Source organism: Eschrichtius robustus, chromosome 11, assembly GCF_028021215.1.
Source record: "Eschrichtius robustus isolate mEscRob2 chromosome 11, mEscRob2.pri, whole genome shotgun sequence".
In the NCBI taxonomy this organism is placed as follows: Eukaryota; Metazoa; Chordata; class Mammalia; order Artiodactyla; family Eschrichtiidae; genus Eschrichtius; species Eschrichtius robustus.
The window spans coordinates 99,955,023-99,968,865 of NC_090834.1; the positions used below are offsets into that span (position 1 = coordinate 99,955,023).

Here is a 13,843-nt window from a genome sequence, read left to right on the forward strand (position 1 = left end):
ATATGTCATTTAATGTTCATTAAACAGTTTTGTTTTACAAGTGATAAATTCATAAACAGTATATAAACTTGGGAGATATGAGGGATGGTGAGTCTGGGCCTTAACAAATCAGTTTGTCTTTTTCTCTGATACAGTGGAAATTCGACCTGACCCCAAAAGTAAAGGGAAGTTAAGTAGTTTCTGTACCTGATGTTTGCAAAAAAGTTTGTTAACCTGTGTAAGGAGAGTCTATATTTTTCATGGTATCAGTTGTGTCTTCTTACAGTTTAAAAGTAGATCACGTCAAGATCTCATCAATACTGAGCACCCCATGGGTGAGCCTTGTCATTTCTCCCTGAGTACCTATAATCAAGACTGGTACAGTTTGGTGCAGAAATACTCATTTAGAACCTTGATGGTAGAACAGAGAGAGAAAAATCATATGCCATCTGGTCTCCTTGTTCCTGTAAATATTGAAATAGTTTCTTCCTTGGTTTAACCTAGGGAATTGCATAATTGTTCAACAACTTCTATTTGAGCTTTTGCTAGAATCCAGTAAATACATGTTAATGGGCTGGGGTTTCCCCGCCCCCCAACAAAATAAGGATCATTGTGTCATTTGGGCACAGAGTTGAGTCAAGAAATAGTTGCGACCCTGAACCTGCTACTGTGACTTAAGGTCCTACCTCCAATTCTAGGCGTTAATTCGCTAATTGGCAAGACTTAAAGATGGAACAGCAAGACCCAAAACAATCATCATGCCCATAATTAGCTTTGAAATCATGAGTTTTGAAAATGCCTCAGCTTTTACTCCATGAAGTTCTCCTACACCGTCAGGGACTGTAAGAGCGTGCACACACACACCCTGATGCCTACACCTGCACACCCCCACTCATCTTCCCTGAGATGATGTAGGAAAGTTTGCAGCTGGGTATCTGAGCATTTTAAAGTTCCAGCCAACAAACGTCAACTGTTTAAACCTGAGCCTGCAGATCCTGAGTCCCCAGAAAAAGGCTTTCAGTCTAACATCTTAACCTCAGTGTCCTCATTCCTGCTCAGCACACCTTGTGTCTGTTTTCAGGACCTTCCTATTGGAAGCTGTTCTCTAACTTCCACCCTCTTTTGACTAAAGACAGACTAATGCTTGGTTCAGGTTTCGCCAAGTCATAGCAGCTCAGCTCAGCGTTGTTTTCCACCTGCTCCTCGGGGAGAGCACCAGGGATAAACATCTCTTCTTCACATCCTTCCAAGCGGTCCTTTTCCAAAGGCAGTCATGCAGCTCTCTCCCTGCTTCCCTCCTGACTTCATTGTACATTTCAGCCTCTATTGCAACTGCCCTTTCCAGAGTTTTTTCACTTCTTTCTCAAGTCCCTTTTCTTTTTTCTTCTCTTGTTTCTCCTGTCTTTGTGTGTATCTGTGCACAGTGTGTGTTTACTGTCACAAAGGCACATTTTCAGACCCCTACTCCTGTGGTGACGGACACTCTGAGGGTCCCCATGGCAGGACTGGCCTTTTCCCATCAAGTGAGTCCATACTGGGAAGAAGGGGGTATATATAATCAGGCGGTATCTTTTTATTTAAAAACTGTGAATAAAGTACAGGGTATAGCTATTTAAATATCCCCAAGTTTTCTGTGGGTTATTTTGAGGCGTGTTAATTGATTTTTAACAGGATACAGCCATAGCACAGCAGCCCAAAATAGGATTTGTCATTTGCCCCTCCTCCTACCATTGATGTGAAAAATACATGGAGTTGTTTATATCTTTTTTTCCAAATAAACCATCCAAGAATGGTTTTCTTTCTTTTTCAATATAAATAGGAACCCTCCCAAACCCAGTGGTGATGGAGGGTGTGATTAGAGAAGACTGCTTCTGTTTCAAAGGGACCTCAAGGTCAAAGGAGAAAATAGAATGACCTGGGAAAAACTGATGACTTTGGCTCCGAGTTCTGCCCAGGCTTGTACTCCACAGATCTGCCGGGGTGGAAACTGAAATAGTTAGCTGAGCCCCTGGGAAAAGGGGGTGCAAGGAACTCGTTTGAGGCTTTTGGGAGGCACAGAGCTGGGAATCTCAATCCCACTGCAAACAAGTCTGCTTTCTTATTTACAGAGTAATGGCCTGGTCTGTCTTTAACCCTTACATCAGGCCCCCTGCACCGTGAGGATGTGGGCTGGGATCCATTCCTTACCTCTCTGCCGATCTTGATCATTAGTCATACTCTAGGATTGCCTATTTTTTCCTCCTCCTTTCCTCTGCCCTTCTTTGTTTTTCTCTTGCTTAGCTTTCAAGCTCTCGCCTTTCCTGTCAGCCTGCTGCCCTGGGCGTTGGATCAGCTGACCTGGCTTGTCCAGCAGTGTTTGCTGCCGGCTTAAACACCACACACCCTTACCAGGTATCTTTAAAGATGGGGAGGACACTAGGGGTTCCTACGCTGCCTCCCCTGCCCTGACACATTTGAAGGGCCTCTTGAGACACCAGTGTTCAAAGCTCTTCTGTAGCTTTGGAGGACTAAGATGATTCTGAGCGGGGGCCTTTTAGACTTCAGAAAGGAAAGAAGAGTTTCCCAAGTGTTTTCTCCCTGTCTTTCCCTCTGTAGTCATTTCCATGCATGTCTTCCATTAACTGAGTCCCAGACGGGATAAAGATTTCCCAGGTTTCCTGCCCACTTGGTGGCAGCATTGGTGATGGAAAAACTGGAAAGCAGATACCATCATGCTAGGCCATGAGTTTTCCCTTCTACCTGACACAGCCATGATTCACTGTATTTTTCCATTTTTCCCCAAAGCTAATGGTTCCTGGGAAGGAAGGTGGGGTACCCCTTGCTCCCAACCAGCCTGCCCACGGTGCCCAGGCTGGTGACCAGGAGAGACTGGCAACCTACACCCCTTCTGATGGGGCCCATTGTGCTGCCACACCTTCCAGCAGGTGAGTTCACATCTTGGCTCTGCTGCTCTTCAGACCAGCCAGGGACCTGTCCTCCCCGGCACATGTGCTTATTTGGTATCAGTAAAGAGTAGCTTTCAGCATTGGCTCAGGCTTGGCCTTTGAGGGAAAAATGTGGAATCCTTAAAATTCTCAATAAGAATCGTACATTGCAGCCGATACGTGAGGAAGCTCGCCCTGGGCACTGCTGCTAACAGCAAGCGTCGGGCTTGGTGCTTCTCGCCCTCATCCAGTGAAGGTGTTTTTCAGATGTTTCTCTCTTACCCCACGATCGACTCCCTTGGCATCCTCAGTGTTTTCTGAGACCAGAACAGGGCGTCGTTAACCGTAACCCTGACGTCGGGAGTCACAGTGTGTCTGTGGTGGCAGTTAGGATTGATTTTCTTTTTCTACTATGTTAGTGCCTCATGGAGATCCTTTAGAAACAACTATTTTCCCTCACTAAAATTAAAAAAGAAAAAAAATCTGTGTCTTTTCTGATTGCAGAAGTGATGCAGTCTGTAAAATACAAAATTTGAAGACATTGATTAGGTGGAAATAAAAGTCCTCATAATCCCACCCTGCAAAAATCACCACGGTTACCTCCTTTTAAAAGATGAGAGGATCTCAGAAGGGTTAAGCGGTTTGCCTCAGAGAGCACTTAGCTCACAGAATGGCCAGACACAAGCCTAGCTCCCTGGATTGCAAAACCTGGGCTTGCTCTTTCCATTACACTCGGAGTTCTGTGGGAAGCTGGGCCTGTCTTGACCTGCCCTTCCCTCCCTTAGCTGGAAGGCCCCAGAGATAATGACGTTGATTGCCCCACCACATCTTAAACAAACTTTCAGATAATAGAAATTCCTGGGTTTTTTTTTCCATTCCCACAGTGGAGATGGAGGGAGGGGGAGATTGGGAAGATCTTTCTGTGCCATCCATCAGGAAAAAGTAATTACTTTCATTCCTGGCTCCCCAAACTTCCATCTTCTTATCCCTCCTCCTGTTAGAGAATCAAAGGAGGATCCTCTTGGTCATTTTACTCTCGTTTTCTGAGCCTTGATTCCTGGGGTATGACTGGGAGTAACTTAAGACAGAGGACCCTGTGTAGGGGGTTCTTCAATGCTGGTCCTCCCTGCTGTCTGGAGTCTAGAGGCCACTTGGACTGCATAGTTCTCCCCATCTTGAGCCCCTGCTTTGAGGCTTTCCCATCCCCTGCTGCTTGTAGGGCTATGACTACTAGTCTGGCAGCGACAGTATGGGCCCCTGTTTCTGCTGCCTGGAGTCCCCCATCTTCCAGGACTCAGCCTCAGTCTAGAGGGAGGGAGTGGGAGCCGCCAAATTGAATGTGTCATTGAAACATCTTGCTGAGCAGAGGGATGACTGGGGGCAAAGAGAAGGGAGGAAGCGTGGTACGGAGCTTTAGATAACAAAACAAGACAAGGCAGGAAACATCTAAAATCTTGAGGCTGGCTTTGTAATTAGATTAATATTAAAATTAGCTGCTTAAGAGAGCCGTTTGCCTATATGTATGATTGCTAGATGCACGGTGATTGATGCTTAGCATTGGTATTACAGATTAAATTTTATGTAAGCTCTACACAATTGTAACACCAAGTTTCATTCACATATGCATAATTTTTAGCTTTTCCAGGAAATGCAGTCCTCTGCTCTCAACTCAAAAGGGAGGGTGACAGTGGCAGCTGCCAGACCTCATATTGGCATTTCCCACATGTGTGAGCTGGTGGGGGGCAACTCTTGCCCTACGCTGCAGCCTCACAAGATGGTGGATTTATGAGGAACCAAGTAGGCTTTGCTATGGTTTGAGAATGAGGACCAACATTACCTTTCTCCTCCAGTGAGGATACTGAAACTGTGTCAAACAGCAGTGAGGGACGGGCCTCCCCCCATGATGTCTTGGAGACCATCTTTGTCCGGAAAGTGGGGGCTTTTGTCAACAAACCCATCAACCAGGTGATTTTTCTGCCCCTGCAACTGTGAGAATGTGTGAGCCCTTAGAGTGAGGTCTTACCTGGGATCTGTGAAACCACTGAAATCGCATGCGAAATTGTGTGTGTGTGTGAATTTTTTGTGAAGAGGATTAATAACCTGTGACATCCCTCCATAAAAGTTAACTATTGCTCTGTGATCACATAGGAGAGGAGACCACGCCATTAGGTACAGACACGTTACACTGAAGTGTCATTGCCTCAGCCTAACTTGAAATAGGAAGTTCCTCCTCAGCTCTGCCAGTGAAAAGCAGTTGTTACTGAATTGCTGTGGGTCCAGCTTCCAAAGCTGAATTCCCAGGGTCCTGGGGAGCCCTCACCCCTGTTGATGCTATGGGCATGCAGTGGGAGGCACGGGAGGTTGGAGAGGTCTCCAACAAGACAGGAACCTGAGGGATGGCATGGTCAGCTGAGGTGTGCAAACGTGCTGGACCCCCAGGCTTCTGGTGGGCTCTAAGGAAGCAGGCAAACTGGGGGAAGGGGGACACTAATACTTTCTCCCGTGTCTCTTCAGGTGACCCTGACCAGTTTGGACATACCCTTTGCCATGTTTGCTCCCAAGAATTTGGAGCTGGAGGATGTGGATCCCATGGTGAGTCCACCGTTGACTGAAGTTTGCAGTGAGATGGTGCCGTAGTCATCGTCCTTCCTGGGCGAGTCCACAGACCATTAGCCATGCTCCTTGGCTTTTGGTTTACAGCCAGTGCCCAGAACCAGCCCCTACCTCTGCCTTATTCTGAAACAGGTGAATCCTCCAGATTCCCCAGAGACTACATCTCCTCTTCAGGGCAGCCTGCACTCTGATGGCTCCAGCGGGGGCAGCAGTGGCAATACCCAGGACGACTTTGTCATGATCGACTTCGTAAGTTGCTGTCATCTTCCTTGACCTTTGCTGCTTCGGGGGCAATAAACCTGGAAGCATCCGTTGCACTTGAACAGGACTTCGGGGATCAGATGGGTCGGTGTAGGCAGAGGGAATGGGTGCTGGCTGTGCATCTTATGTGGGGAACCTGCCCTTACACCCTGCTTGGGGAGGCATTTGGAGGCCCATCAGCAGTAAGGCATTTTGTGCCATGTCTTTGATTGAAATTCAACTTGAAATGGGATTTTCCATTGGTAACTGCATAGGTCCTATTCATAAATGCATAGCCCCCGCCCTTTTTTTTAATGTTTTAATTTTTGGCTGCATCGGGTCTTAGTTGTGGCACGCGGGATCTTTCGTTGCAGCACGCGGGCTTCTCTCTAGTTGTGGCGCGTGGGCTAGCTGCCCCGTGGCATGTGGGATCCTAGTTCCCCGACCGGAGATCAAACCCATGTCCCCTGCGTTGGAAGGCAGATTCTTAACCACTGGACCACCAGGGAAGTCCCTGGATAGCCCTTTTCCAAGGAGAGGAGTGTGAAGGAAGGGGACAAAAACCTAACCCGGGGAGAGGGATGTCATCACCAGGCTTAATTCAGCTGCCCAGAAGAGAAAGGTGTAAAGATTTCTCTAAGATAAGCCTGGAGGAGCCTTTTCTTTGCTAATTACTGGAAGGAAAGAGGGTTGTTGATAGCTTACCCCCTCTTATTTTCCTCTGTGGTCCAAGGCAAGCTAAACTTGAGTCTGTCTTGTTTTTTAAGAAACCAGCTTTTTCTAAAGACGACATTCTTCCGATGGACTTGGGGACCTTCTATCGTGAATTTCAGAACCCCCCTCAGCTGAGCAGCCTCTCCATAGATATCGGGGCACAGTCCATGGCTGAGGACTTGGTATGGAAACCCCTTCCCCCACCCCACCTCATCCTCTGGCCTCCTTTCCTCCTTTGATGGTCATTGCTGCTCCACAGGCCTGGACATTTCTTCCTGTTACTCCTCCACACCCACACCTCCCATCTTCCCTGAAACAGGACGGAGACTTTTAGACCATTACCTTCCTGGAATCACACTTGAGATTTGCATTGTGCCTGGCGGTCATTATCTCAAATTTGCTTGTGCTCATTTCCTCCTTTTCTCTGCACTCTTGTCACAGCATTTCTCACACACTCCTGTTGTTTGGTGCCTGATGGCTTCTACTTGCTGATGCCACTAAGCCAGCCTGCTCCAACAGCTCTTGCCATCAGCTGTTAAGCTTGCCAGGCGGATGACAATGGTACAGGGCAAAAGAAACAGAAGGTCCCCAGTACTGGTGTTCTTGCCCTTTCCTTGGAGAGCTCGTTCCCTGGTTCTCGTGTTCAGCCAGATGTCCTGATACTGACTTGTAATGATCACGTCTCCGCTTAGGGTGTTTCCTATTTCCTGTCTCTGAAGGACAGAGGAGTGCCCTGCACAGCCGCAAACTCAGGGTGCCCCATGCCACAAGATGTCAGGGTCCCTCTGTCTGAGGTGGGAATGCCCTGCACAGCCGCAAACTCAAGGTGCCCCATGCCACAAGATGTCAGGGTCCCTCTGTCTGAGGTGGGAATATCACCTTCTGTGTCGAAATCAGAGGAATGGCTCTAGGAACAGGAATCTAGGTTTAGCTGCCCTTGATTTGCTTTAATCAGAAAAGCATGCTCAGTAATAATAATACAGCAATAATGCCATTATTATTAACATTTATTGAAGCTTTCTAGGTGCCAGGCATTTTTTAAGTGCTTTACATGAATCTTCAACGACCCTAAGAGGTAGGTTTTCTTATTATCCCAGTTTGCAGATGAGAAAAACGACACTGGGAACAAATAACTTGCTGGTGGTTACACTGAGCTGGCAAAACAAGCTTTGACCCCTAAGAGTCTGGCTTCTGATTTTAGGCTTTTAACCATTGACTCCCTGGCCTCTCATTTGAAGTTTGCTTGGAAGGAACCGGAGTCCAAGGGCTCAACGTGAGGCTGCAGGCAGTGCTGGCTGGTTGCCCCAGCCTCCCAAACCCGCCCAGGCATCTGGCCTGTCTGGGCTGCTTTGTAAGCCCTGTGGCACCAAGTACCTCGTGCCTGTCAGGAAGTCTTCTGTGATGGCTGAACTCTTCAAATGCAAATTCATCAATGGAGACAGACCACCTGATTAGGACCAAATTTTAATTAATGGTTGATACCTGAGGGCAGTTAAACTTAACTCCTCATGGTTCTGTTTTTTTGTTTTCATTGTTCTCTCTCCACCCCCTCTAACGAATCCCCTTCTCAGCTGATGTAAAGATGCAGATTCCTAGGCCTCACTGTAGACCTGCCGGGTCGGAATCTCTTGGGAGTATGGCTGGGACTGCATTGTTCATGTGCCCCCAGGGGATTCTGATGCCTGCGCAGCGCAGGCTGTGAAGAAATCATTTGTACACGTTCTGAATTTGTAGGGCTCTAAACCTACTGTGTTATTCTAATGTCTGTCTCATCGGTGCCAGATACTTCACGTTGAATTTCTCTGTGTCATCCCGTTGTTGCCATGGTCCTTTTCCATCTCATTATGTGTGTGGCCGGCTTGGATTCCCTAGGCTGTTCTGTCCACCTCCCCAGCCTCCACTAACCCCTGCTGGGCAAAGGCCCACTGGCCAGTGCCTGCTCAGTTGCTCGGCACTTTGCTCTCCAACCCAGCACTGCTGAGCCGGACTCTTTGCCGTGCTCCCTTCAGCCCAGGGTGACAGCCGGCTTCAAGGCCCTACCTGAATAAGCAGCTCTTCTCTCCCCTCCCGGTACAGGACTCACTACCAGAGAAGCTGGCTGTGCACGAGAAGAATGTCCGAGAATTTGATGCCTTTGTAGAAACCCTGCAGTAAAAGTTGGTGTCCTCGAGTACCAGCAGCATCCCCTTTTTGTGGTCCCAGGAGACAGAGAGCCTCCCACTCGTCAGCTGCTCCCATCCCTTGTCCCGCTTCAAGCCAGGTGGAGGGGAGGCTGGTTCCCCCACGGGGACCCGGAAGTCCCTGCTCTTGCACTCCTGGAGACTCACGGCAGCAATGAAGGCCAGTGATAGCATTTGAGAGGACTCACCCTCTGACCTCCCTCTGCAGGGCCCTCTGCTTATACCGCCCTCAGCAGCTGCTTCACAAAGGCTGTCATCCCGCTCCTCCTGCCGGCCCCCTGCCCCGGGTTTGCCCAGCAGCTGGCCCCTCGCCTGCCTGCCGTTGCCATCCACCATTCGACATTCCAGCTGGTAGCCCAGAGACTGGTGTGGAGGCAGAAAGAGGAAGGAGACAGTGCTAGGAGGAGGAAGGAAGGAAGCTCTCCTTCAGGGTCTTTCTCCTTTAGTTCTGGTATCTTCTTCCTCTCTCTCTCTCCCTCTCTCTGCCCCGTGCCTGTATTTTTGGCAGTATGGCAGGCTTCCTGCCCAAGGTGATGAGAACCCTAGAGTCAGCCATTCCCACCCTTGAAGGCTGTGCCAGCCCATCCGAGCAGCCCTGGCGGCTGCCTGTGCTCAGCTCCATGGAAACAGAAGCCTCCCTCTCTAGGATTCTGTCATTGGAGTCACAGCAAAGGTTCTCTTTCCTCTCCCTTCCCCTGTCATTGCTCCTTGGTTATAGAACCCAGTAAATATTTATTACTTTCAGAGAAATCAGATATTTTGTAGAGAAAACATGTTTGAGGTTAGACGTTTTCACTTGGGGAAGGTTGGAGGGCCTCTTCCTGGGGCAGCGCCTCCTCCTGTAGCGGTTCCTCGGATTCAGGTTGCTGCCCTGAGGATTTCCGTTCCCATGTGTATAAGGTGGGATCCAAGAACAGGGCTGGCTGAGGGCAGCAGAACCTCCCAGAATTGCTGCATTTGAACTGACATCACGCTCTGCCTTGGACATGTACATATTCCTGGTGAGAACTTTGAATCTCCCAGCTTCTCCAGAGAGACTGACTCTGTTCTGGCAGCCCAGGAAGTCTTGGGTGTGAAATGTGATGACTCCCCAGAGCTGTGGTACATGTAGTGCCCGAGGGGCACTGTGGCCCCGGGGAAGGCCAGACAGGCCCCTCCTCCTGGGGCATTTGTTCCTGGTTCTCAGGGCTGGGTTACGGGCCTTTTCCTTCTTCCACCTAGGCCTAACCACCACCTTTCTTTAACCCCAGGGTCTGTACACTGCCCTGGGATTTATTAGTTGGATTGGTTCCTTGTTGAGAAACCAAAGCTGGGCATTCAGGTATTGTTACTTGAGTTAAGTCAAGGGCCCAGCCTCACCCACTGACCATCTGTTCCTCCCCGCCTAACTAATAGGCCCAACCCCACTCCTCTGGCCCACCTGGGGTATTCATTGGCAGCAGCTGTTCTGCAGCAGAGCAGGTGGCCCTCAATTGCTTGTTAGCAAGTGCACGTGGCATTGTTTTCACCTACCAGGCTGATCTCTGAGGGCTGGGGTCAGCTCTGATGCTGCCTCAGTTGGGCTGAGCCCTGCCCCTGTGCACACATTCTCCTGCCTAAAAAAGTGTTTCCAGTAGTGGCGTCCAGCTGGCCGTCCTGTCACTGGGCCAGAGCACACCTGTGGCCTGCTAAACCAATCCAGGCTTACCCCCCAGGCCCCAGCACTGAGACGGGGGAAGGCCCCGGTAAGTTACTGATTGCCCCCCACTCCCCAACCTCATCCCAGTATCTCAGCCGCTGCCCTCTTCCAAGGCCAAACATGGAAAGGCCTGTTAGCCATTTGCCTCTTTTGACTCCTAATTGTTGGCCTCTGCAGGCAGCAGCCTTTCTTCAGGACCCCATCAGTGAGAGGCCAGGGAGGCTGAGCCCTGACTTTGAGCTGAGCCTGGGAGGAGCAGAGCAACTGTCAAGGCCGGCCCTTGTCCCTCAGCCCTGTACAATGAAAGGTATGAGCCCTAGACGGACCCGCACAGCACCCCCGGGACAGGGCTGGGACCAGTCGTGTCTCCAGGTGGGAGAGCCCCTCCCGCTCCTCCAGCCTACTTTATTTGGAAATATTGAGCTATACTTTAAAATGTATTCAAGAGATTTCCAATAAACTTTTTCTGTACTTTATAGCCTCCTGTCCTGCAAGCTGTCGAAAAACCTAGCCCACTTCCTCCCACTTCTGGGCAGCCCCGGGTCACCGACAGGCTCCGTGGAGGGAAGAGCAGTGCCATGTGAGGCACAGCAAGGTTTCAGAGCCATTCAGGCTGTTTGGAGTCCTGGGGCCTTGGGCTGGTTGGGAATTTTTTTTTTTTTTCCTGGCTGCACTGTGTAGCATGTGGGAACTTAGTTCACTGACCAGGGATCAAACCCAGGCCCCCTGCATTGGGAGCATGGAGTCTTAACCACTAGACCACCAGGGAAGTCCCAGGAAACCTCTTAGAGCCTCATTTTCTTTGGCTGTAATGTTTGCATTTCAAGGCTTGTGTGAGAGTATTCAGTGAGGTAACGTGTATGAAGTAGACGTGCATGTGAGGTACGCCCATAGTAAAACCCTCAGAATGGGTAGACCGTTATCTTCAGCTCTCTCTCCTTCCTACCCAGCACAGCTCACCACTCACCCTGGGCAACAGCCTTTGGCTCAGAGGGAAAGACAACTGACAGGTCCCTGCCATGTTTCCAGCAGAGGCCAAGCAGGGGGCGGGGGACTACCCAGACTGCTGGGATATTTGCTGATCTGGTGTGAGGGATTGTGGCCGAGCAAACCAGACAGAAGGGAAGGGACTGAGTGAAGTAAGCAGAAGTCCAGGTCCCATGCATGTTTGTTTAGCTGCCCCAATCTGACAAACAGCTGGAGCCAGGGCACTGGGCTGGTCTCTGAGGAGCCAGGAAAAGTAGAAGAGCCCTGTGGGGATTATTCCTGCCTGGGCCCCTGGGGGCTTCCATGGCAGGTGTCAGCCCTGGCAAAGCCAGCTCCTTCCTCCAATTTTGCCTGCAGTGGCGGGAGGCAGTGGAAGGTAGAGCTGGTGTCCCAGAGGAAGAGGTGGTTCTAGAGGCTGGAGACTGACAAACCCAGGCAAGTGCTGTCTTGGTTGCCTCCCACGCCCTTCAGGCCAGAAGCCAGGCCCCAGGGCAGAAAAGGACTAGTTAGAAAGTTCTAAATTGAACTCAAACCTGGGGCTGAAAAGAATGGGCCTGCCCACTGCTGCCGCTTTGGGCCCTGGGAGCCCTTGCTTGTTAGTGAACTGCATGTGACGCTGACCATGATACCTGACCACGCATCCAACTCCTGGGTCAGAAGTGGTGGAAAGACTGTCCTTGGAGTCCTCACCTTCAGTTAGGGGTCCCCCAAAAGCAAAGTGTTCAATTGCCCCTCGTCTGATGGTGTCCTACCCCTTTAAGCCATGTTACTCACTACACTCTGCCCCCAGAGACCCACTGTTGCCAAGGCAGGGGTAAACTGGCTTTTGAGTCACTCAGCAGAGGCCCTGCCAGGAGCCCAACCCAAGTAAACAGCTCTCCGTCTCCTGCTCCCCTGTCTTGTCATTTCCTTGGGTCACTGCCCTTCTGTTCTAAATAGTCACCCAGCTTAGAGCTGAGCAGAGCCAGGGAGACAGGCCGCCAGTGCCTTCTGTTTGAGCTACCTGGACGAAGGTCACAGTTGTGCAGGCGGACTGGCTTCCTGGAGCTCAGTGCCCGTGTTTATAACCATTGTCTTGATCCTGCAGCTTTGGCTCGGCTTCCCTAGCCCAAACAAGCAATGAGGAGAAAAAAAGAACAGGCCTGACTGAGGCCATCATAGCCTCCTGATTGCAGTCAGCAGGCAAGCAGCAGACAGCTGGAACTTGACCAGTGTGCCAAGTGGAATTCTGGCCTGCCCTCCCTGTGACAAACCATGTGTTTTTCAATTGTAGTAAAATACATGTAACATAAATTTTACCATCTTAACCTTTAAAGCAAAGTAAAACTGCTCGAAAGAGGAAAGCTGGATCTTTCATAGCCTCCACGTGACTAGGTGGCAGGTGGAAACAGCCAAGGCTCTCAGGCTGAGGGGCGGGTGGGGAGGACCTGAATGGCTGGGAGATGAGGGTTCCAACCCTGGCTGCTACACAAAGTTGGGACTATCACTTCATTCCTCTGTGAAATGCCCATCATTCTGGTTCCCACTGGGCACTCATTCTGTTATGTAGTGTATATGTTACGGTCAGCCCTCGCATCTGTGGGTTCCACACCCGAGAGTTCCCGCAACCTTGGATAGAAAAATATTTGGAAAAAAAAAAAAAAATTCCAGGAAGTTCCAAAGAGCAAAACTTGAATTTGCTGCATGCTGGCAACTATTTACATGGCATTTACATTGTATTAGGTATTATAAGTAATCGAGAAATGATGTAAAGAGAGGATGTGTGTAGGTTATACTGCAAATACTACACCACTTGATAGAAGGGACTTGAGCATCCTTGGATTTTGGTGTCACGGGGTCAGGTGGCTGGAACCAGTCCCCCACACATAGGGACGACTGTGTGTCTGATCTTCAGAGAAATGAAGCAGCAGTCTTGGACATGGGACCAGTTACATGACAATTACCAGTTAGAGCTGGTTGTGAGTGATGGAACTAGGATTCAAACCCTGGTCTCACTCTAAAGCTGTGCTGTGGTCCACCACAGTCTGCTCTGTTTTGGGGAGAGAGGTGCTGGTTATAGGATATAGCACTTGGTGGCCAGTTGGAATGCTACAGGTGCAAAAAGGAAGGTGACTGCACACTTCTAAGCCTGGAATATGGTCAGAAAGCTGGCTTCATACCGGCTCACAAGTGAGCAGGATGAGGAAGGGGTCAGACTGACTGGGGAGGGGACTTCCTGAAGCCCTATCTGCTCTTCTTCCGCAACCATACCACACCTCCCCCCCCCAGTTATGAGCCTCCATGCCCACTTCCTTATCAGCCAGGTGGGCAGTTTTCCATCTCCATTTTTATTGAAATATAAAAAGTGCAAAGGTGAAATACATGATTGGTGCCAAGGAAGTCACTGTGAATGTGAACGCTTGATTCACAGTACAAGTCCCCCCACCCCCAGGTAAAGACCAGTTGGGGGGTGGACAGGGGAGAGACCAAATAGATCCACGAGGCTGCCCAGTAAATGGGGCTCTGAGCAACACCTGATACAAAGGAAG

General features: G+C 49.9%; 1 protein-coding gene across 6 annotated transcripts in view; it reads left to right on the plus strand.

Annotated features, from left to right (window-relative positions):
- The window catches only part of ATG13 (autophagy related 13), a 48,825-nt gene extending 38,376 nt beyond the window's left edge, over positions 1–10,449 (plus strand). For 5 of the 6 annotated variants that reach the window (XM_068555597.1, XM_068555593.1, XM_068555594.1 and 2 more), the window contains 6 exons: positions 2,764–2,903; positions 4,754–4,868; positions 5,418–5,495; positions 5,649–5,765; positions 6,524–6,652; positions 8,547–10,449. In XM_068555597.1, coding sequence (XP_068411698.1) covers positions 2,764–2,903; positions 4,754–4,868; positions 5,418–5,495; positions 5,649–5,765; positions 6,524–6,652; positions 8,547–8,624 — 657 coding nt within the window. In that variant the 3' untranslated portion in view covers positions 8,625–10,449. Of the gene's footprint in view, positions 1–2,259; positions 2,371–2,763; positions 2,904–4,753; positions 4,869–5,417; positions 5,496–5,648; positions 5,766–6,523; positions 6,653–8,546 lie in introns of all 6 variants that reach the window. The other variant, XM_068555598.1, reaches the window with a different exon arrangement.
- The last annotated feature ends 3,394 nt before the right edge of the window (positions 10,450–13,843 follow it).